The 24291-nt window shown below is 52.0% G+C and overlaps 2 protein-coding genes across 9 annotated transcripts in view; one reads left to right on the top strand and one right to left on the bottom strand.

Moving 5' to 3' along the window:
* Positions 1-24291, top strand: part of C20H1orf226 (chromosome 20 C1orf226 homolog) — a 344401-nt gene that overhangs the window by 315456 nt on the left and 4654 nt on the right. For 7 of the 8 annotated variants that reach the window (XM_061120245.1, XM_061120244.1, XM_061120246.1 and 4 more), the window contains 3 exons: positions 1278-1457; positions 8595-8760; positions 10141-10293. In XM_061120245.1, the coding sequence (XP_060976228.1) occupies positions 1278-1457; positions 8595-8760; positions 10141-10293 (499 nt within the window). Of the gene's footprint in view, positions 1-1277; positions 1458-1668; positions 5359-8594; positions 8761-10140; positions 10294-24291 lie in introns of those variants that run through there. The other variant, XM_061120251.1, reaches the window with a different exon arrangement.
* SPATA46 (spermatogenesis associated 46) lies at positions 15745-24290 on the bottom strand. Its single transcript, XM_061120252.1, has 3 exons — positions 19490-24290; positions 18229-18342; positions 15745-17571 (listed from the first exon to the last, which is right to left on the bottom strand). The coding sequence occupies exons 1-3, from the start codon at positions 19686-19688 to the stop codon at positions 17045-17047; spliced, it is 840 nt and encodes a 279-aa protein (XP_060976235.1). The 5' UTR covers positions 19689-24290; the 3' UTR covers positions 15745-17044.

The following is a 24291-nucleotide window of genomic DNA, read 5'->3' as shown; positions in this document are numbered from 1 at the left end:
TTGGGCTGTCTCTGCCTGTGGTTAGGATCATGTGCCTTTGATGCTCCTGGGGAGGCTGGAAATTGGCCCATTGGAGGTTGGAAACTGCAAGACCCCCTCAGGCATCCTCCATTTCCACCTCCTGTTTTTATGGGTGAGATGATGGATGCCCTCAAGGGGTTTCTGATATGATCCAGGTGAAACTGAGAACTTCCAACCTGAAGATAAAACCAGCACCCCTGGCCCCCACGCGCGCGCACACACACACACACACACAGCCCCCCCCCCCCCCCGCCCCACACGCACAGCTGCCGACACACACTCACAGGAGGAAAATTCTGACAGATTGCCCTTGCCTTAGACTCCCTGCCAATTCCCTGCATCATGAGTGCCTCTCTTTACTCATCATGTAACAGCTTTTCCCAAGAGGAGGTCATTAGGCTAGTTCATCGGAAGGGGAAACCTGTCCAGTTTGAAGGCGGTATTGTTCTGTCTTGTCTGCCCGCTACCTTCTGTGGTGCCCAGTTTGTACCCTGCACGTGGCAGAAGCCCTCCATCCCCGGCGCTTCCTCTTGCATACCTAAAGGAGGGCCAGCGGCGGAGCTGCTGCAGCGGGATTCTCTGGCTCCCAGAGGCCGTCCAGTGACTGTCCAGCCATCAGGAGGGAGACGGGAGGGAAGGGAATGGAAGCTGCGTTCCCCTTTCGGAGAGAGGATCTCCCGGCCCACGTTCTGTGTGTGTGCAGACTTTCTTCTCCGGAGCTCCCGTTGTGAGGAGGCAGTGCTGGGTCGGAGCACCGCCCTCATGGCCTCTTCCTCCAGGGGTCAGCTCAGGAGACCCTGCAGACCCGGGAGGAGAGCGCCCTGAGGACACAGCAGAGTGAAGGTGGACACTGCCTCACAGCAGGGTGTAGGTAGCTATCTTTCCTAGAAACAGATCCAAGACCAGAACCTCAGGAAACTCAGCAATGTGGTAGAGTTGGAAGCCATGGGCAAGAAATGGAACAGGATCAGCTGCCTGGCCTCCCGTCATATCACATCAGGAACTCAGCTATACAAACAGGGTTTTCTGACTGTGGTCCCAGCACAGGCCGTCAGATCATCTCCTCTGGGGGGAGTTGGGGGGGGGGGGGGGTCCTGTCCACATTTCCACTGAAGATGCAGCATTTCCAGCTCTTGATTATAAGTGGGCCATTTCACCCCAGCCTCGCATGAGACATACTGTGTATATTGAAGACAGTAAGTTGTCCAAAGGAGGCACATGCCCAGGCTCACGCCCGGTCTTCTCCTCTCCTCCAGGCCTCGCCCCACCCCCAGGAGCCCATGCTGACAGCTTCGCCCAGGATGCTCCTTCCCTCCTCTTCCGCGAAGCCCCCGGGCCTGGGCGCGGGCACGCCGCTGTCCACCCACCACCAGATGCAGCTCCTCCAGCAGCTCCTCCAGCAGCAGCAGCAGCAGACGCAAGTGGCTGTGGCCCAGGTTCTCCTCAGCCTCCTCCCTTCTTCGCAGGCTCCACTCTCATGGGCTTGACGCACCTCCCCTAGCGAGGGGCACAGGGCAGGTTTTAAAGCCTAGGGAGCTCTAAGGGATGGCTCATGCTGTTGGATCATTGCTTGTTGGGGAAGGGGGGCGGTGGGGAGAGGAGGAAGGGGGGATGCAGATGAAATGGGAAGAAACGTTTTGGTTTCCCATGTATCCCCCACTCTGAGTTGGGCTTGGCTGGCTTGGCTGGATGTTGTTGGGTCATGACTTGAACTTACTAAGGAACATAATTTCACCCTTCCTTTCCTGCCTTCTTTTCCTGGTGTGTGGGTGAGAAGGGATGCTTCTGGAGTCAGGACAGGTGTGAGGATAGGTGTGACTTTGTGATACCACTCTTAAAAGAATTAAAGTACGAATTTGTGCCAAATGCCCCTGCAGAATCTACCATCCTGCAAACCTTGTCCATAGAGGTTTCCATGCCTCCTTTAGTGATCTACTCATTCCAGGCAGGATTTCTCTATTTAGGTAAAGATGTCTCCAGGCAGGACTTGATACCATACTGGCCTTGATTATAATGAGATTTAACTTCCAGGAACTTGTTGTCGTTCAGTTGCTAAGTCCTGTCCAACTCTTTGCAACCCCGTGGACTATAGCACGCTGGGCTCTTCTGTCCTCCCTGCATTTTCTCACATTCATGTCCATTGAGTCAGTGATGCTTTCTAACAGCTCATCCTCTGCTACCTTCTTCTCCTTCTCTTGTACATTTCCTTACAGGAACTTAGGTATTTGAGCCATAATGGGAAGAACTGGCTTAGATTTTGGGAATCAAGCACTGTTTGAGCCCCGAGGACTCATTGGGCTGCTGTTGCTTTATAAAGGAGGGGTGAGCTGATTTCCTTGCTGCTTTTAGCAGGGATCCCTTCTGCTTGCTTTCTGTGGAGGGCATTGTCATCCACATCTTCCTTGGAACTTGTGAGTCTGAGCTGCATCTTCTCTCCGGGCAATCAGGGGATGGTGGACACATCATTGGTACCATTCAAAGGCTGACTCCTAAGGTAAGAGTCAGATAGGGTCAGGACCTAATGGGTAGATGAAGACAGTGAGGAGTGGGGACTTCAGGATTTGGAGAGTTGGGGAGAGATCTGGGAAGGCAGCTCTTGGCATTGGCATTCTACAGCTGCTCAGTCAGGCTGGCCTCTGAGGTCTTCTGCATTCTGGAATGAGAATAAGAAGACTTCTCTAGAGAGCTGTTATTGATCCTTGTCATTTCTTCTCCTACCCTTCTCATGACCCCCAGGTGGAGTGAATCACACGGGTAGAGCTGTCCTTCCCAACACAAACCCCTTGAGGAAGTATCTGGCAGCCTAACCAAAATGATGCAATGACTTGGGTCTTGAAAACACCTTCTTACAGCAGTCTCACACTGACCTGGGCCTGAGGCCCAGCCTCATGGGTGCCTTTTGCAACTGGGTTTCAAGAGAATAAAATCAGCGGGGCTCTGCTCCCAAGTGATTTGAGCCTTTTGAAAAATACTGACCATGAATCAAAAGGATATGTGCTGATACTGGCAGGATCTGCAGGTATTCCCAAAACAACAACAAAGAGGAGGGATGTCATTGATGGCTTCTGATATTTGGGGGGGAAAATCACTGCCTTTTGTCAAATAATTGTATTCATCTCCTGAATTAATGACGTGGCGGGTGTAATGGCTGACAGGAGCACAAAGCCAGAATGCTCCAGCACAGGGCCATTTGGCAACCCACATCCATCCTCCAACCATGATACCTTTCTCTTTCAGCATATCCATTACCAACTAATTAGTATTTATCTAAGAATGAGCTTGATGCATATTCATGATGAATATTATCAGAGAGGCATTTGAATTTGAAGTCACTGCTAAATATTGAAGAAAATCTATTTGAAAACATATAATCTGCACAAGAAGAAGAGTGTTGTAGTAGTCGAAGGATGCACAGTCTGCAAAGCCATGGGACCTGTGCTTATCATAGGTCTCTCCCAGTCAGGATGAAACCCTCCGAGTGGTTCTCTGGCCCAGAATCAAGCATCTGTCTCAAGGAGACTTCGCTCTCCTGGCCCTGTTTTAACTGCCTGTGTTGTAGAAGACAGGGAAGCGAGGAGAGGGGAAGAGTGCGGTGCCTGCAGTTCACTTGATGAGCCTCTCTCAGTTCAGCCACTTCCACACTTGAAATCTGTTGATTATAGCTGGCAGTGCCCTGGTTGAATCTGTTCGGTCTGTGACATGACTCAAAGGCCACCGGAGCGCATCAGTATCTCCCATGGATAAAACGGCTTTGGGTAGGGCGATAGCCTTCGAAAGTGTTCGGGTTAGACAGTCCCTTGAGGTCCTCACAGAGCCGCTTAGCAGAAGTTGTCTTCCCCTCTCCACCGTCCTTGCAGGCAGTCTGTCTGTTCAGTTTGCTTCTTCCTTTGCTGCCTGGGAATACAGCTGACATGTTGCACCTCGCAACTGGCTTTCAGCTCCTCTTGTCCTCCAGACCGATTCGGTCCTAAACCAGCCTTCAGTTACAGGTTTCTCTGCATGTTCCTCTCACTCTCTTCGTAGCATTTGATTCAAGGGCTTTTTATTAGTATCCAAATCTCTGGGTGTAAACAATGATATAAGATATATATATAGGTGGATTAATAAATAGGTCTTCTTAACATCTTTCCTGCTTTTAAAATATACCAAGTCTGGCTTACTTGGCTTCTCTGCACAGCGTCCAGCTGGAGGTCAGCTTTTTCTTGTGCTGTCAGACACTATTGCCATCAAACCGCAAGGTTTCTGCCTGTCTTTGTAAAACTACCAGCAGTCCCCGGAATTCCAGTGGGTAGTCCTGTGACCTCAGCATTTCAGGTGGGAACACATTTTCCTTTGTTCTGGGAGTATCCTGTGTGACTCCTGAGAAGAGCTAAGGATAAAGACAGTTTCTTGCAAACAGATGTACTCTTGGGGTCCCTTGTTGCATGATTTATGCACCCTCCCCATTTATTCTCAAAGACCCATCTGGTTCTACTGTTATCATTGGGACCAGGCTTAGATCTCCTTCACACTGTTCTGATTTGGTCTCAGACCTCAAGACCTCTCCCAGCCTCTCCCTAAATTGGTTCCGAGTTGGTCTAGAAAGGCCCCGCCTTGGCCTTCAAGGTACGTGGGCAAAGGTGTTGCTCAGCTGACTCTTAAGCATTTCTAGACTAGATCTCAGTGCATAAATGGTGAACCCCAAGCCCTTCGGACCACTTTCCTGACCCCAGCATGAGGCTTGCGTGGCTGCACTAGCTTCCTGCTTTTAGATGGACAAGAAGTTCAAGGGTGCGAATCAAAGTATAATTGAGCCTTGAACCAAAGCTGGGTTGTAGCTGGCACCCGCATGGCCACGGGCTGGGCCCACATAGCTCCAGAATTGATCCGGGCACTTTGGCTGACTGGCAGCAGTTAAGTAGGCCAGGTCCCTTCACAGTCTGCCAACTCCTAGCCTGGCTCCTGGGGAAAATGTTGTCCTGCAGCTCAATATTGCTATTGAAAGACTTCTCTACCTGCTGCCACTTGTTCTGAAACAAGCGATCGGTTACTTAATGCTTTGCAATTGTGTATGCCGTGGTTAGAGGAACGGCGCTGAAAACCTTTCGCAGCCCCCCCACCCCTGACCCTAGATGTAGCCTCTGTCCTCGTGGCTTCTCCAGTCCCCAGCACCCTGGGTGCGCTGCCCAGGCCCCTGCCTCGTGCATGCAGAGCCAGAGCCTCCTGCCTCCGCTTGTGTGTCCGGTGTGTTGGGGGGCAAACTGCTCTGGTTCTCTCCACTGCCATTTCCATGTGCCTGCTGCTCCCTAACTTCAGCCTGGCCCTGCCCCCACTTCTCGCGGAGGAGCTGGAGTCCAGGCAAGTAGGCTGGAGGGCCAGTGGGCAGTGGTCTGGTGTTGCTGGGTGGGTTGTGGGCGGCTGTCTGAGTCTGGGGAAGGGGCGCAGAGCTGGACGGCACAGGCTTGAACTTACACTTGTACTGCTGTGGCCAAAACACAGAACTGGACACCGACTCCAGGCGTGGCCTTCCCCCCCACCCCCGATCTAGTCTGTGACCAAAATGCCTGTGTGCTAAGTCTTCTCAGTCTGGTCTGACTCTTTGCGACCCTGTGGACCGTAGCCCACCAGGCTCCTCTGTTCATGGGATTCTCCAGGCAAGAATACTGGAGTGGGTTGCCATGCCCTCCTCCAGGGGATCGATCCCTTGGCAGGCAGATTCTTTACCACTAGCGCCTCCTGGGAAGCCCAGAATAGTTATTGCCAAAGACCGCATGGCTCCGGAAAAGCAAAACTATCTGCTACCTTTTCAGAAATTAACATAGCCTGCCTTGGCAAAAGGTGTTTGAGGTTTTAAAAGAAGAGCGTGCTGAATACAAATAAGTCCCATCTGCTAGGGAAGGGGAGGTGGTATCTACTCCTGTTGTACAGTGGGGGAGGCGAGCACACAGCTGTAGCTGACTGCCCAAGCCAAGGCTGAAAATAATGCTGCTTCACTTCAGTGCTTCGTAGCTAGACCCACATATGCGAAACACAAGGACTGTTCAATTGCCTCAAATTTAGAGGAAGCGCGGGCCGTTTTGTCCCAGCTTGGCCTGGGTTTCGTACTCCTGGGGTGCAGACTGCTGCAGTGGGAGGCCTGCTGCCCATTTGGGCGGCTGCAGGAACAGAAGTCTCCTTAGCGCTGGGTTTAGGCAGCAGCAGCAGCATGTGCTTTCGCATTCCCAGGGTTTGAAAACACCTGAAATGTTATAAGTCTGCGTTTGCAAAGCTAAAGTTCTTATTTAGGCTGATACAAGGAACACTCAAACACAACTTTGTCTCATAGTACTGAGTGCCTGTGGATATGAGATGAAAGATTTGATTCAAGGGTCGTCTTTTATGTACTAATGGTAACTCCCCTGCTAGAATGTATTACCTACAGTTCAGTAGGGAGTAACCGACAGATTCCAGCACTCAGCTCCTGGTCCAGTGCTCTCAAATGGCCTCTTCTGTGGGCAGGTTCAGACGTGGGCTTTGGGCACCTGAGTCTGCAGCCTTGGTGTGCAGGGCCCTCTGTAGACGTCAGTTGGTGGTAGGTGGGATTCTCCACTTTTTCTGTTTACGTGCACTGAAAGCTTTGCTCCACGTTTATGCCTTGTGTTTCTGTTTTGCTCTGAAGAAAATAGAAAATGGATAATTAGCAATTCTGTCTGCCCAGTACATTCCTTTCAGTGATGCTCTTAGTTGGAATAAATTACATTTATTGGCAGATGGAAGGTTATGGTTTCCTCTGGGGGCACTTGTAAGGGTGAGGTTCCCACAGCAATTGTCCTGATTCTCAGAACCAGCAGGATTTGAGGGACTCTTTTGGTGAACTGTCTCCATGCCTCATTTTTGCAAGGAAGACAGGGGCTCAATAGCCATCTACCATCTGATACTAGATTAAAATATTATTGCCACTGCTTTCCCTGTTCTTGCTCCACTCTAGATCTCTCCTTAGCTTATTTGAGGCTGATGTCTGGACTGAAAGATCAGTCTTGTCCTTAGCAGCGCCTGGTGAAGGACAGATTCACTTTAGATTTCTTAGGCATCCTCCCCCTGGGGAACGATAGGCCTAACCTCAGGAGCCACTAATGGAAAGTGGCAACTAATCTCATTAGTGGCTCCACTTAGAAGCAGAGCCAACAACTGCAAGGTCAGGTCCTCAAATCTGGGCCGGGGTGAGGAGTTGGGGGAAGGAAGCAGCCACTGCATCCAAAAGTGTGATCTCTGAGGGCTGGCTGCCGGGAGCGCAGGCACTGCGCTAGCAGGACTCTGGGCCAAGCTCGGCCAGACCATGGGGTGAGCCTGACCTTTTACTCCCTGACAGAATGTGAATCTCTTTGGAGCAGATGGCTCTTCAGAAACCCAGAGCATTTGTTGTCTGAGTCAGAGAATCGACTCTCCCAACTCCTTCCCTCTCTCTCCTCTGCTCCTGGCTCTACCTGTCCCACCCCGGTTCTCCGGACTCTGTGTCTTTATCCACACCATGTTTTTGGTTCAAGAAAACCCTCTTTCGTACAGGCTGCTTTGGTCTTAACCACCAAATTCACGAGCTCCCGTTATTCAGGGACCTACAGAAACCTCCCAGAGGCCCTTTTATCCACTTCTTAGCACAGAAGTCACACATTGTTGTCATTGTTGTGTGACTTAGTGTTGTCAAGCCAGAGTCCTGAGAGAATCCCCACGTCTCCCCCACCCTGGGTTGTGTCCCCACACCCAGACTGCACAGCGGGTGCAGAGAGGCCCCCCGGGCCCCGAGCACTCAGGGTGCTGTTGCCGGGTGCTCTACCGGGGGACGGTGAGAGGGCGAGGGTCCCCCCTCTCCCCAGAGAGGGTGGCTCTGGAAGCCGTCACCGCAGGCTGACAGCCCCCTGCCGGGGCTGCTGAACGAAGCCCTGTGGTTAGTCAGTCAGCAGCTGTTTGACCTCTGCCAGGCATGAGGCATGCTCCCAGAGGCCCCCAGAAGTAAAAAGGGAACGGGAAGGTCAGGGGAGGAAGCTGACACCCACCACAGGCGTGGGGAAACAGCCTTCATTACAGTCGCCTCACTGTAGACAGGGCCTGCGCCTGGCTTCCTGTTTCTCATGCTGTTTGGGTGTGAGGAAGGGGAGAAGGAAGGTGGTTACGGGGGTCTGCTGTGACACTGTTCTTAGCTAGTGGGTCAGCATATCAGTGTTTTGGCTTTGTTTTTTAAAAGACAAGATGAGGAAAAGGTACCTGCCTCAGCACAGCGGTAGTGTGTTAGCCGTCAGAGCAGTTCTGACGGGGCTGGGGCTGGGACACAACTCTCTCCTACCTCTTGCTGTCCGTGTGGGACTCTAAGTGGTACCTGGATGACACGTCACGGCCCCCACTCGGGATGCGGATCCAGTGGCCCAGCTTCTTTCAGCTCCTCCTCTGCATTACAAGCCCAGGTGCCCATTTTGCCGGGAAAGGGCTTCTCCGTCTTGAATTGAACCTGGAAGGCATGTCTGGCCCTGGCCCTCCACCAGTGACTCGTGTTTACATTCACATCCTTTTCTTCTCTCCGCCCTGTCTCCTCTCTGTCTTCTCTGTCTCCCCGCTCTCCGCAGGTTCACTTGCTGAAGGACCAGCTGGCTGCTGAGGCCGCAGCGCGGCTGGAGGCCCAGGCTCGTGTGCACCAGCTCCTGCTGCAGAACAAGGACATGCTCCAACACATCTCTCTGCTGGTCAAGCAGGTGCAGGAGTTGGAGCTGAAGCTGTCAGGACAGAACGCCAGTAAGCGAAGGCCCTGCCTGGCCTCACCTTCCTGTGGAGGCTCTGGAACCGTTTTCTCTTCCCTAAAGCTTGTGGTGGTACTCTGTTGGACCCCTGGCCTGCCCTGGTATCCGAACAGAAAATATGAGCAGCTCTGTCTGTTCCACCCACACACTTAACGGAATTATAAAGTGGCAGGGCCAGAGGGGGTCCTGGCTGCTGCTAGCCCAGTGCCCAGATTTGACCTTGAAAGTGCCCAGGGGTCACCGCCACACGTTCACCCAGCCTCTCCTTGACGGGCCCACAGGCTCTGCACATCCTGAGGCCGCCTGGTTCCTTCTCAGAGGGCTTTTCCAATCGAAATACACTGAGCATCTATTGTGAGTCATGCTCTCTGAGAGCTCTGCAGGAGACGTCAAACTGTCCATAGTTCACTCCCCCTGCATAACGCAGTAGCACAGAAAAGGCTGGTAGCAGTCTGCCTCTCAGTGGGTAAAGCAGAGGAGACCCTGTGGCCAGCACACTCTGCTGGCTAGTGGCAGAGGTTGCTTGGCTCCCAGCCTGAGATGGCTGCCTCTACTCCCAGCTGATGCCAGGCTGCCCTGGGAACTGCTGGAAGAGTGTGTCTCTATGACACGCTGAACTTGTCCGTAGGCTGTCTGCTGCGCGCACTGACTGTGGACCAGTATCGATTGACCATATACACAATCTCATTTAATCCCTACCGTGGCAGATGATTTTGTGCCCATTTTACAGATGAAGAAACAGATTCAGAGATTAAATAACTAGCTCCAGGTTTCAGGACTAGCATAGTGTGGAGGCAAGGTTCAAACTCGGGTCTGATCATAAAACAAATGCTTTCTGAATTATACCAGTAGTTCTCTCAAACTACCCTGTGAGCTTCTTAAAAAATGGATACTCCCAGATCCAACCCAAGAGATTCTGCATTGGTAGGTCTCGGGCAGAGCTCAGAACTCTGTTTTTAAAGGGGCCCAAAGGTATGGATAGGGAACCACTGTACTTTACCGCTCTGAAAGCCCTTCTGGATTTTTCTTTATCAAAGCCCTGTTGTATTAATGCCAGTTTACAAGTTTGCACTAAACATTTCTACATACTTTTAACATAGCTCTTCAATTTGTACCTTTTCCCTACCACGTTCCCCATTCAAAGCATCCGCTGGTGTTGCCGGCCCATCGTGGTCATGGCCCCGCCTTTGCCTCCTCCACCGGCTCCTCCCCCTAGCCTGGCCTGTCCATTGTGCATCAAGTGGAAGGAAGAACTGAAAAGCCCACCCTTACCCCACCTCCCCCATGTTGGCCAGGGGCCTGGGTGGGCCAATCGTGGCTTTCAAACCAACCGCCTTGCTAATACCACCCCTCCTCCCGTTGTCTCCTCCTCCAGTGGGCTCGCAGGACAGCTTGTTGGAGATCACCTTCCGCTCTGGAGCCCTGCCCGTGCTCTGCGACCCCACGACCCCGAAGCCGGAGGACCTACACTCGCCGCCCCTGGGCGCGGGCTTGGCCGACTTCGCCCACCCAGCGGGCAGCCCCTTAGGTAGGCGCGACTGCTTGGTGAAGCTGGAGTGCTTCCGCTTCCTCCCACCCGAGGACACCCCGCCCCCTGCTCAGGGCCAGCCGCTCCTCGGCAGCCTGGAGCTCATCAAGTTCCGAGAGTCGGGCATCGCCTCGGAGTACGAGTCCAACACGGACGAGAGCGAGGAGCGGGACTCGTGGTCCCAGGAGGAGCTGCCTCGCCTGCTGAACGTCCTGCAGAGGCAGGAGCTGGGCGACAGCCTGGATGATGAAATCGCCGTATAGGTGCCCAGGGCCGAGGAGGCGGAGGCCGAGGTGTGGAGGGCCGAGTCTGGCTGCTGCCTGGGTGGGGCTGCCAGCCGGTGGGCAGATGGGCACTGCTGAGGACGTCCAGGGGCCTGGAAACGTTTACAGTTTCAGAAAAGCATTAGGATTTTGCTTTGGAGGGTCAAGTGGGCAAGAGATTGGATTGCCAAAAGTGAATCAACTCCTCCCTCCTATTTGTGACTACTGGGGGTGGAGGGGACTTTCAGAGCCCATGGCTTTGGGAGAGGGTCCCTCTTGACCACCAGGCTGCTGAAGGACCTGCTCCCACCGGCTACATCATCAGGCTGCCCTGTCTGTCATGTAAGGCCCTTATAATCCCCTTGCTCTCCCTACTTCTGTGGTCCCGACTATGAAGGGAAGCCATCGGTACCTTCTCAGGTACTCTGCGTTTAGATGCCAGGATGCTACCAGTTGCCTAACTCTCCCCGACCTTCCTGGGAGGAATAACTTCTCTAAGCCTTTGCAGAGACTGTAGAGGTTAAACGCTCCAGGCTAGAGGACAGGATAGTCCTTTCAGTGTGAGGGTGGATTGGAATGTGTCGCATTGAGGGGATAAGCTTTCAGATGAATCAGATCCAAGTGCTTTCTCTGGGTGGCATCAGGTGTTGCTCCAGAAGGAGATAGGACTTCACTACTGTTCAGGCCCTGCCATGGAAGCCAGTGCGGAGGACAGCCTCTCTACTGCCCCAGATCACCAAGGTCTGATTCCTCGTGTGGATGCCCCGCCCACCTCCTGCCTCCAAGTCCAGCTCATCCCCAAGGAGGCTGGAAAGCTGCCCTCCCTCTCCTGTGTCCTGCCTCAAGGGCTGTGCCTACTGAAGCTATTGTAGCACTCTGCCTCTATAAAAGCCTCAGAGCCCCCAGCCTTACCTCTCAACCTGTCCCCTCCACTGGGTGGAAGTGTGCAGTTTTTACTGCAAAAAAAAAGAAAACAGGAACACAGGCTGGTAGCTGAGACTGCTCAAGTCCACTCTTCAGAATCACTGCCACTTAAGTCAGGGACCAGAGCCGCTTTGCCCTTGACCGGTTTCCCTGTGGATGCGTGCCTTGAGCACACCTGTGAAAAGTGCCATGTGCAGTTCTCTTTTACCATCTAGGCCTGGAGATTACCGCCTGATACACTGGGCTGATTGGGGCACTGAGGGAAAGCTTACTTGTCTTTGCTCCCAGTAAGACCCTGAGTGGCTGGGAACAGATTTAAAGGTGCCTGGAGAGAGAGCTGAGACTTGCTAGTGCTGCGTAAGTTTGGGGAAATGTCTTTATCTTAAACAGCAAATTACAGACCCAGACTGTATTACTATGGGGTTGGCTAAAACGTTCATTCAGGTTTTTCCATAGCATCCTATGGGAAAACTCGAACAAACTTTCTGGCCAACCCAGTATTTGCGGATCAATTGGTAATGATGTGGTGGCTTCAAAATCAAGTTCTTTAAGCCTAACTTGGCTTTATAAAATACAGAAATGAAAGTGCAGATCTTCTGATAGCTACAGTTGGATTTCCTCTAGACCAGAAAGTCCAAATCAAAGGAAATAAATGCAGCTTTATGTTAGCCTTCCTTGGTGCATGAAGGTATCAGTGAAATGAGATGGGTGCATGTGTGTGCATGTGTGTACATGTGTGCTTGCTTTGACATGCACATGTGAGGGAAGGTGTATATGTGTGTGGGCTTGTGAGAAGTGACTAAAGAGAATGGGAATCTGCAGAGTGTTGGAATCAACAGTAGACTTGTGTTCTTTTCCTAATATGCATTTAGTTGGAGACGGGGTGGCTGTTTTGTTATACTTTCTAGTTAATCATTGGACCTAAGTCCAGAGAGAGAAAGGAAGGAAGAACCATGAAATCAAAGGAGAGAGGTCAGGAGTCCAGTTTGGCTGAGCCTCTCTAGCTTACAAAATCCTAACCCAGGCTTCCTTGAGTGTGGGACCTCTTTGCTCATTAGAAGTTGGGGTGTTCAGGGGAGGGGAAGGTCTGGCTTCTCCAGGCCCACTGCCTGCAAGCAGGGGCTAAAGACAAAGCCAGAAGCCAGTGGACTGGGTGTGTGGAATGTGCGAGGAGAGGGAGTGTTTGGGGTGGGGCAAAGAGTGGGTGGGGAAGATAGTTTCTAAAAGGGTCTTGAAAAGATTGCAAAGGGGAAGGAGAAAGGAGATGGTAGAGAGACTAAAGAATTGGAGAGACTAGTTCTCTGTACCACTGACTTGGGACCCATTCAAGACCCCCCTTCAGGAGGCCCCGCAGTGGTTTCTACCCACCTTGGCCCCATCCTTTCCCCAGTTCAGGCCCTCCCTGGAGCACTGGAGCGTGTGTTGGCGTCATCCTTAGTGTGACCCAGCCAGCGTGCACTGGGTGTGTGGAGATGGAGGAGACAAAGGACAGATCTAGGGGCTTTCACAGGTCACCAGCCATGGGCAGGAAAGGGAGCATTGCAGACCCCAGCCTCCAAGCGACGTCACCCTGTCCCCTCCCGCTTGCTTCTTGCTCTGCTAACTCAGCTCCTGCCCTCCTGTCTTTCATCCTTCTACTGTGCCCTGTGTGGAGGACAAGTGGACACCAGGGGCGCCTCCCTTACAGTACCTGCCCCAGCCTCTCCCGGGTGCCAGCAGACTCTTGGGCACCCTAGGCTCTCACAGGTGTGGAGCCAGGGAAGAATTGCTCTGCACAGGATGGACTCTCTATTGGAACTGAAAATTATATTCCTTATATTCCTGCTGATACCAATGCTGTCTATAAAGCCTCTTCATAGCCTCACTTCTCTCAACTGCTCTCGTTTAGGGGTTGTATTCCTTTTTGTTTTCTCTTTGCCTGACTGCTTTCTCCTACCGCTCACCCCTCACCCAATTTCTCTCCCTCCTCCTGAGCCTTCTACTTCCTAAAACTGTGTGGCATTAACTCTGTTGGATCAACTCTCTGGGAAAAGATTCTGTTCATGTAAGTGCACTTACTGCCTGGATGTTGTCACTAGTCTAGTGGCTTTTGCTAAATAAACCTTTCTTATTTCTAAAAGCTTTTCCATTGTCTTTTCTTGCTTCTTCTATTCCACCTGCTCCTTCTCCCCACCCCACCCCACCCCACTCCCCAAGCCTGGTGGCATCAGCTCTGTGACGCACGATTCCCAAGGGTGTGGTATTGAGAAAAAGAACTCATGCTTCCAACAAGGAGGCAAGGAAAGTGGTACCTTCAGAGGCAGTTTGTCCCGACCAGCCTTGCAGGATCAGACTGTACCAACAGTTCATATCCAGGGGCGGTGGTGCTACCCCAGAGGATGTTTGACAGTGTCTTTTTGGTGTCAGAACTCGGAAGGAGTCTGTTGAGACATAGTGATTGGAAGCCAGGGAAGTTGCTAAATATTCTATAGTGTGCAGAACAGCCCCCACGACAAAGAATTATCCAGCCTGAAATGTCAGTAATGCCTTGTCTATACCTGTTTCTTTTCTTCAGACTCTCCCATACCCCAGGCCCTTTCAAGCTCCAAACATCATTGAAATATTTTGGCAGCAGCAGCAAAGTTTTGAGTGCTTGAAAAAGTACATCATAGATCTTTTCAGATAGAGTTAAGATCATCAAGATTATAAAATTTTACTGATTCCCTGACTATAAATGTCTGAAATATGTAGTTGGTAGGATGCTGGATGGGAGCAATCCAGAAATGTCCATACTGGAGGCAAAGCAGGCACCTTCCCACACCTGCCTGGAAGGATGACGGTGTCACTGAGACACAGCTCAGCGGAGGGGTCCTGTCTTACTGAGATGTGGACTTTCCTGCAGGGAGCAGAAATGAAAGGGGAGGCAGAAGGCTGGCAAAGACGGACGTTAGAGAAGCGTGGAGCTGCAGTCTCTCTAAACCAGCATCGTGACGATCAGGCTGCCGTGACCGGAACATATAGCTCTTTGGAAGGCAGAGGTTTTGTTAAACTTGACTGTGGTGAGCCAGGCCTGAAGGAACGTTGGGAGGTCAGGTCAACCAGGTTTACGTACCCTCTGCCCTTCTCTGGCTGAGTGAACTGAACTGAACCTTATTTTCTCCTCTGTAAAATGGGAATACAGTACACCCCTAAAGCCTCGACAAAGAGGAAATGAGGCTGCATTTTAGAAGCAGCCAGTGTTGCTGCCCGGGGTGCCTGGCAGGGGTTCGGGCACAGTGCGGGGGACCGCCGAGGAGCTGGGACGGGGAGGCCGCGCTTGTGTGGGCGGTGCAGGCGTGTGCTGCGTGCATTTCTGCGGCGCTGAACCTCCTCAGAACTCTGTATATTGAGAATGCTACTGGGGTCATAATGACACGGCATTAAATGTGAAAGGTGGAAAGCAGGTGTCCTTAGGGAGAAAACGCCAACTCTGAGCACCTGCCAGCACACGATTAGCATGTGCTGTGGTCCTCGGCTCAGCCCCCAGCCTTCGCTGGCTTTCTGTCTCTTCTTTAAAACTGTGCTCTGTGCCCAGGCGGCTCAGCGGTAAAGAATCGCCTGCCAATGATTGCCAGTGGCAGGAGGCGCAGGTTCAATCCCTGGGTCCAGAAGATCCCTCTGGAGAAGGAAGTGGCCACCCACTCCAATACTCTTGCCTGGGAAATCCCATGGACAGAGGAGTTTGCTGGGCTACAGCCCATGGAGTTGCAAAGAGACGGACACAGCTGAGCACGCCTGCACGTAGGTTCCCTGGCTGTGCCCGTGATGCGGGTGCCCGGAGAAGGGCGGGAGGGCTGGGCTGAGGGGGAATGACTCCTCTCCTGGGCCCCCCATACACCGTGCCGAGACTGTGGGCAGCCTTCCCGGGGCCACTCCCTGTCCCCCTGCTCTGTGCTCCCGCAGGACCCCCATCAGGGGACATGTGTGCACAGTGACCTCTGAGGAGAAGCTCCCGAGGGCTTCCGTGGCTTTCCATTGAGGAAAGGAGGGCGTCAGGGTGAGGACTAAAGAGTCATGAGAGCCTCTCATCTGCTCCCTCAGAGTACCAGGCCCTGCAAGAAGTAGAGGCGTGTCAGGGCTGCCTGCAGACCACCGTGCCCCCTGGGGGCAGAGTGGGACCCTGCTCATCCTGGCTCCTGGTCCAGCTGGAGGCTCCGATGGGGGCGTGGAGGGAGGTGAAGGAGTGGGGTGAAGAGCAGGGCACTGGGTGTGGGGCTGGGAGTGGCCTCCCAGCAAAGGACTGGGGCGTGGTGGGGCCGTGAGTCCAGTTTCTCTCTCTCACAAAGGAACCACAGATGGTATTTGAACAGGACAGTGCTCAGCAGAAGCAGCTTTGCTAAACCATAATGTGGGGCTTCAGAAGGACTTACCGTATGACCACGGGAAGGGTCAGAGGAGATCCTCCCCACCTTGGCCAACCAGTGGGCAGGTAGAGACAAGGGGAGGGCTGGTGCCAGGGTCCCCAAAAGGAAATGCGCCCCCACCCCCCTGCAGTGAAGGAGCCCGCTGAGTCACTAAGGAGATGAAGTGAGAGGTAAATACAGCCTAAAAATAAGACTATCGAGCATTAAGCTCTGTTTTCTTTTTCCACCACATAATGGGCAAAACAGGTGTCCTTGCTGCCCACTCAGTGCTCATCCGTTTTTCTGTGTCAGGATGGGCTGTGAGGTTTGCTCAAAAATGGAATAAGGGTCAGGCCTATCTGCTGGGACATTCCTTGGTACTAGAAGCAGTGTTTTCACATGTTTAACCTGGCCTTTCTGCCATGACTCAACAGAGCTACGTAAAGATGTCCCATGTGTCAAAAATGACCTACTTCAGCCAGAGATGTCCCTTCCAAGAGAAGCATCATGGTAAACGTGGTAAGAATGGGCCCCAGCCTTATTTGCTTCTCTTCTGGCTTATGTGTGAGGCATGGCCTTCCCATTCCATCCCTCAGAAGATCTAACACCTAAGAAGCTTTTAAACTGCATGCAGATTCTGCTGATGCAACCTTCCCCAGGCTGACAGGAAAGGGCCTTCACCCCTTCTCCCTCCATGTGAGGTTCCCCACGGCGCGGGGACAGGACTGATCACAGGGAGCAGCAGGGCGGTCAGGGTCTTAGAGCGGTGGTTCTCATACTCGAGTTGCATCAAAATCACCTAGAGGGCAGTTACAGCACAGACTGAGGGGTCCACCTGCAGTGTTCTGATTCAGTAGGTCTGAGAATTTAATTTGTAGCAAATTCCCAGGGGACACTGACACGTCTGGTCTGCGCGCCTCACTTTGAAAAACCACCATCTTGGAAGATACTCTCATACTTTGGGTATTCTTTCAAAACAAAGAGGCGGGGAGATGGGCCTGGTGTTGCTAGGCAACCAGCAGCAGAAGAGAAACGGGATGGGGACCAGGGGCTGGGAAGGGTGGGGTACAGGGTGACCTCACACTTAATAAAAGGCCGTCACTGACTTTGGTTTATTGACATCTCCACAGAGACATAAATAGGTATCGTCCCCTATTTACCTGGCGTCATCCACTAACAAGGCAGCCGCTGCTGTCCAGCGGCCTACCGGAAGGCCTGGCCACTGCCCAAGGAGAGCCTGTCTCCTGGCCGGGCCTTCGGCTCCTTGCCCCAGAGGGTTTTGAGCTTACGGTAGTACACCTTGCAGCTGAAGCCCTCCCTGAAGCCCCTCTTGATATGGCTCTTGAGGGAGTGCAGTGTCGGGTACAGACGGCAGCAGGACACACACTTGTAGCCATTCTGCTGGGCCGGGTGCCACTTGGAGGCCGTCAGGATGTCCTGGGAGGTGATGGAGTCTGTGGAGTCTGGGCCGCACCTGGACTTCCTGGTGGCCTCTCGGGGACAGGTGCTGTCTGGGGAGGGAGAGGATGAGCAGATGCTCTCGCCTGTGTCGTCCGGGAGGCAGCTGTCCCCCTGACCCTCGTCCCGCTGCACCTCCGGGAAGCTGTAGGTCTCGAGGTGGCTCTCTCTGTCCTTGCATAGAAAGTAGCTGTAAGGGGAGAACCAGGGCCGGTAGATGGTGCAGTCCCACCTCAGCTGCTCTCCATTTGGGGAGTCCCCCAAGATGCAGTCTGCAAATGAAAGAGCTGCGTCTGAGCCTCAGGCCAGGCAGGGAGCAGTGAGGCCTGGGGTGGCCAGAGACTCTGCAAAGACGCAGAAGGACAAGAAGACAGGTAGTCGGGCCTGCCCGCAGGTTACCCCTGCCCCGCCTTGGGTGCAGTTCTGAGAGCAGGCAGAGGGTGCGGTGGGGAGAGCAGTCTAAGGCATTCCTTCCTGCTGTTTGCTTTTCTGCTGGTACAAATGCTGGTTTGACCTCTGGGCAGTGACTCCCGTTGGAGTCACTAACCAAGCCCTGGTATTTGTCAGGTGTGTCTCTCCCTAAGGACACCTCTCCTCTGCCTCCTGAAAGGAGCAGACTGCCAGACCTCTGCACTCCCTCTTCCTTCCACCAATGGTTGTGGCCATTTTTCCAGCCTCACTGTCTGTCTGCCTTCAACAGCCTGGTCAGGCAGAGACTGCCGTTGTACATCAGCGTGACAGACAGGAGAGGAGACGCAAGAGGCCTCCCCAGGCCTGCAGGTCTCTGCTAAAGGAAGCACCAGGCAGAAGACTGCGGGGGGCAAGGCAGCAGGTGGTGATCCCATGCACAGCTCCCCCATGCCCTTAGGGAAACAGCCCCATCCCGCCGGCTTCTCATCTGTGCCCGCCCCAGCCGGAGAAGGCCTCACCTGGCGAGAGCACTATGTTGTGCACCCCGTGCCGGAGAACGCTGCCTGGGTACTGGGCTAGCAGGGCCTGAACTGGGCTGGACACCTCAGCGGGTAACACAGTCTTTGCGATGTCTGGGTTACAGGAGAAACATTCCGGTGAGCTGAGCATTGTTGGGAGTCCTCTTGTTGGGACCCTCCCCCCAAGACGTACCTAGAGGTTCAACCTTGGTACTTTCAAGGCACTGCAAAGCTGAAGCAAAACAGTGACCTTTCTTGCACCTAGATAGGCAGAGCTATTCTGGATGACCTCCTGGAGAATTGCAAGTAGGGTGTGGTTTCACTGAGACCCGGGAAAGATCCTCTCCAAAGGAGAATGTAAGAAGTGGCCAGATGGCAGCTTTCTGCCCGGCTCACCCCTCTCTTGACCCTTCTGCAGCTCACCGTGTGTGTGTACGTGTTTCTGTATGTTCACTCTACGTTGCATGTTTTGGGTCCCTCCTGGGCCCAGGGGAGGGAGTCATGGGCCCTGTTGCTTTGTTACAAGATTCCTTTAAGGATGAAAAGCTGGTTTCTCCAATAAAAGTGCCTCCCACCCATAGCCAGAAAGTGTTGAGATGAACCTTAGCTGTCTGATGGCTGCTAATACTTGGCTTAAAAAACTGGCTTTCCTCAAATCTCAGAGTAGTAGCTGTGCTCAGCTTGGGAAATAGATACAAATGTCCTGTGTATAGGCAGTGGGTGTTTAGGAGAACTACTCCTCCATGGAGCCGCACTTAACTTTTAGTGTGCATAGGAATCACCTGAAATAACTGTTAAAAGTGCGGATTCTGACTCAGCGGGTCTTGGGTAGGGCCTGAGATTCTGCATTTCTGACAAGCTCCCAAGTGATGCTGACGTTAGAGGTCCATGGACCATGCTTTGAACAGCAAGTCAGAACATTCAGCTTTATTCCACGGTGAACTCATCAGCCTCTTCTTCTCCAACTTACATAGACAGGCTGGCCCCTCGAGTGTTCACGCAGATTCAGAGGGTGAAAAGCATGACAACAAATGTTTACCCCATTCTTCACTTGTAAAAAATGAATAAACAACAGGGACCACTTACCTGGTTTCTCCAATTAAAATGCCTCCCACCCACAGCATTTTGAAAAATTATTTTCTCCCCATGTGTAATTTAACTTTCTCGCTAAATTGAGGTCCTGTAACATGATCTGGTAGAGTACTCAGTTACAAGTTTCAAAGAGCCACATTTCGGGGGGCCCAGGGGCACCAGAGTTTACCTGGCAAGCTGGTGGCACGTGAGGACATAAAATCAGGAAGAGTGCTCAGGGCAGGGGAAGAGATTCGAGCTCCAGAAATGCTGAGGAGTGAGAAGTTCTCCATATTCTGACTACTGAAGGGTACGGAGGTCACGCACACCTGCTCCCCAGAGGCTGGTTGGGTTGTCCAGACGATAAACATTCCGAGCGCAAGTGACATCACAGGAAGACCACATGATTCCACTCACCAGTAAGGGGCCCCTCAAATATGGATGGGGTCTGGTGCAATCAAGATAAAAGCTTTTCAAGATTTTTGTGACTTGGCATTCCTCAGTGGCCTGTCTTAGTTGGGAATGTCCAGAGAGATGCAGGCCTGCAGGAGAGACCCGGTCGCGATGCTGTCTGCTCCCCCATCTGCTCTTTGCTGTCCCTTTTCCACGTCGCTGTCACTGCCCCCAACTCTGGGGTTCTCTGTCTTCTCTGAGTGACCTCCTTATTTCCTTTTTCATCTGCCCAATGTCTGCCACCAGATATCTTTGTTGTTTTAATTTAGCTTCTGGTTTGGGATATGGTGTGTTCTTTTATAGTTTTCTCTGGAAATAATTTCAAACTTATAAAAAGCTGCAAAAATAAAATTAGTACAGAGAACGTCCATGCACCCTGTATCTAGATTTTCCTATTGTTAACATTTTATTCCATTTGCTTTATCAATTCCCTCTCTCTCTGTCTATGCATGTATACTTTTTTTCCCCTGAGGTATTTGAAGGTAAGTTACAAACATAATGTTCCTTTGTGCCTCAATACTCAATATGTTCTCCCCAAGAATAGGGACCAGATACTGTTTTAAATGGTTGGTGCTATCTCTTTTTAGCAAATGACTAAAACATAAATGGGTGGCTTACTCAACACCATTTGCTCATTATAAGCTATTTTCCCATGAGGTTATGAATTCAGAGTGGCAAGGTTGCCTCTTTTCTTTGCTTCACTTCTGTCACATAGCAGCCTGGGTAGCCTGCTAGAGGGTTGATGGGTGAGTTGAAGGTGCCCCCTTCTCGATCATCACCATGAGATGCATACGGGGCTTTAGATGTAAAGGTGGTTATGTTTGTGCAGTGTGGGAAAGATCTGGTCCACTCTGTAAGCAGCAGTGGACCGACCCCTCTGTGTGTGGACCAAGTGTGAGTGAGCGACTGCGTGTGGAGCCCGGAGTTGTCCTTCTGTCCGTGTTTGTTCACAACACTCAAACGTTTGCCGGGGGCAATGTGGAGAACATGCTTTCCTCACGCTGCCTCCACAGCCTGGCCTGGAATGTTAGAACACGTTGGGATGCAAACTGATACTATGTACCTTGGCAACTGTAAGGTATTGGCAATTTCAGTTGGCTCTTGTGGCCTGCAGAAAGATCAGGGCTCAAGGAGTCAGCCTGTGTGAGTTCTAAATTTGGCTCTACCGTTTAGCTCCCTGTGGGTGTGAGGCATACCTCTCTGCCACCTGCTTTTCCCGTTCTGTTAATTGATGTGATTGGAGTGAATGACCATCTTCCTGGTCTTAAATCTAGTGACTTACATGTGGAAATGAGACAACAAAGGAAGGAGTGATGCACACAGGATCCAGGAGACTTAGAACTTCATCCTGCCCTGGCCCATTCCATTCCTCCTGCCGCCAGCTAGGAACTTCAGATATACCTAATGCAATGGGGGCTCAGAATATTGGGGAAAATACAGGAGGCTACATCAGTGCCTGTTGGGAGTTTTTAAAATATGTTTTGATCTGGTTATTAAAAAGCATACAGGCACCCGGTCCTCCTGGGTGCCTCACGGCAGGGCACCTGTCTCTGTGTGTGGTCGCCGGTGGCCCAGACAGGAGACGACACTCCCCACGTGGTCGGTCACTACATAAAACGTGTCTCTCTCTCGTTTGTTTCCCACCTGCTTTCCGAGCCCCTTTCTCGGACAGGTAAGACACCGTCTTTCTTATGGATGATGTTGGCTCCAGATGTTCCTCTCTGCTTGACTGTGTGCATGCTGGGGGTGCTCTTGGGAGGGTCACCTGGTTGGGGTCCAGTTACCTTCCTTTCCACCGTCACTGTTATTTTCTGAACCACCACGCTTCTAGTCCTGACAGTGTGTGCAGTCTTAATGCTTTCAGCAGGAAAAGGGCTTGCTGCACACCCCTCGGATAGGGAAATGAAGGAAGCCCCAGGGAGAGGCCTGCATTGGAGGCTGGCCCTTCCTCCCAGTCTGACCTCAAGAGCCCCTGTGGACCACTCCCGCAGGAGGGGGTTTTGAATGACTTTTGTAAATGGAAAAGGGCTTGGAGAACAGTTTCTCTGAGATGTTAGCTCCTAATGCAGCCAGTTTTATGCATTCATGTCAAAAGTCAATTCAATTAAACTATTTGCTAAATGCCTGCTATTGTGCAAGGCCCTATGCTGAGCATTGTAGACCAAAAGTATCACTTAAGATGCTACAGCCCATCGAGGAGCTTATTTTATTATAAAGACAGGATGTATTTACCAGAAGACTTCAGAGAATTGTGAAGAGAGTATGTGATGGGCTATCTTTAAATTACTTAAGAATTCAGCATATACGTTCTGACGGGTAGAGAAGCAAGAAGTACAGGAAATCTAAAATGGTGCTTAGTCAGAAAGTTATGTTTATTAGACCGTTTCCTCAATAATTATGATAAAGGGGCTTACAGTTTACAAGCTTCTTTGCCAGGTACTTACACTTTTAGAAATGAATGTGTCTGCTCTGAAAGTTCACATTAAACAAAGCAGCAGCCACAGAACTATGAGCCCAGAAGTGGTGGGGATTGGCCTTCTTCCCCAGCCTACCTCTCTTGAACACTCACTCTAGCTTCATGGTGGCCCAAATACTTTCTGGTTTGGGGGGAAGTCATTAAATGCACTAGTTTTCAAGAGTTCATGATCAAAGAAAACTTTGAAGAATGTGGGACATGATAGGTAAATTATGCGAAAGTGGATAACATGGCAGGATTTACACTCTCAGGAGAAGACTCGAGTTGATACCCCTGTTGTCGGATGGGCAAGGACCTCCTGCTGGTGTGGTGGGTCTGCACCGGCAAGTCAGCCAGCCTGAATCAGCGGGCTCTGTGCCCGGTGTCCCAGAGATGCCCTAATCAGACCCGCAGAGGTGCTTTTCCTGCACGTGGGTTAGGGCCAGTTACAGGGGTGAAGACTGGGGCTCTCCAAAGGTGGAGATTCCACTCTTCCCACAGCTGCCTCCTACCTCCAAAGACTCTCACCATCTGGCTTATTGAGGTAGTTGGCTCAGAAGAGACATCTCTGCTTGAAACCACAATACAGAGAAATGCTCCCTGTGACCCAGGACTCAGCAGGGCAGGGCAGAGATCCACCTGCAATGCAGGAGACTTGGGTTCAGTCCCTGAGTTGAGACGATCCCCTGGAGAAGGGATACTCCTGTATTCCTACCTGGAGAATTCCCTGGATAGGGGAGCCTGGCAGGCTACAGTCCACAGGGTCACAAAGAGTCGGACATGACTGAGTGACTAACACTTTCACTTTTTTCAACAGAAGAAAATGTTCACTCTAATCTCAGTTCCTCTTAGGAAGGCTCAGCAAGAATAGACACTTAGGAGAGGAGCCTGTGACCAAAAGCACCCTCTCCTCCCCATAGATTGGCAAAAGTGCCTGGAGTAGTTGGGAAGGACAGGAACCTCCGGCCTGCTTGCAAGGTGCTAGCGTGCGTCTGGCTGCACTGAGGCCTGAGCTGAATTTCCAGGTGGGGAGACGCCGCCCCATGCCAGGGTGTAGACAGCATGGCTTAGAACCCTGAGCTCCAGCCGTTTCAACTAGACTTCTCAGAGCTGCTGGGGTCTTGGTCGCCACAGTTCTCTATCTGCAAATGGGTTTGGCAGTTCAGGGTACTTATTTTGAGCACCTACTGTGTGCTACCTGTCAAAGACACAAAGATGAATGAGACATGGCCACTGCCTTGCAGGTATCAACAACTCAGTGGGTCTCCTGTCAGCCCTTTGAGTTAATTAATCCTTCCAGCTGAAGAGAGATCCCTAAGAGGAGTGTCCACAAGGCGTATTTAGACAGCATGCGAGGCAGGGGAAGGAGTGGGACAAGCTCTGAGCTTTAGGTGAGAAAACCTGGTTCCTAGTTCCCACAGCACCAGTGATTGGCCTGTGACCTCAGGCCCGACAGTTTACTGCTCTGAGCCCCGTTTTCCTCCTCCATAATAAAAACCTTAACCACACCCCATCTCACTAGGCTGTCGTGAGGATTAAGTGAGCTGGTGTTTGTCAGCTTCCTCCTGCTTCCTTGGCACCAAGTGCTTGTCCGTTTGGTTCACACCATCCCTCCTCGAACAGCTGGTCCATTCTCCCAGATTCCACAGCAGGAGACGTGAGCATTTTCCACGGAGAAAGCATGCTACACATGGGGCTCTTTGGCAGAGAACCTCCAGCTCCAGGCCTCACACTTGCCCTTCCTCCACCAGCTTCTACCCCAATACCCAAGTCCCCGCCGTGTGTGCTCACCGCACCGTCAAAGCGGACATCTCATTGTTTCATCCTGGTTTTCCTTTACTTTAGAAGGCCCGCGACCCCAAGGTCAGGAGTTAGGCTGTGAGTCAAGGAGTCAAGCTTAAAGGGAGAAGTTAGCTTTTTTTGTGTGGCTAGAGTTCATCACTGATTAACCAGGGTGAGGCAGAACTAGAATTTCTGGTCCCACAGCCCATCAAGACAATGGGATTGGAAGGTTCAAGAGCGTCTTTGCTGGCATGCTCTCGACCATTCCCAGAGCCTCCTGAGGTTACCGAGCTGTGGGTGTG

This window comes from Dama dama, chromosome 20, assembly GCF_033118175.1.
Source record: "Dama dama isolate Ldn47 chromosome 20, ASM3311817v1, whole genome shotgun sequence".
Classification (NCBI taxonomy): Eukaryota; Metazoa; Chordata; class Mammalia; order Artiodactyla; family Cervidae; genus Dama; species Dama dama.
Note: the sequence above shows the minus strand (reverse complement) of the source record. Positions and strands in the feature narration are given on the sequence as shown.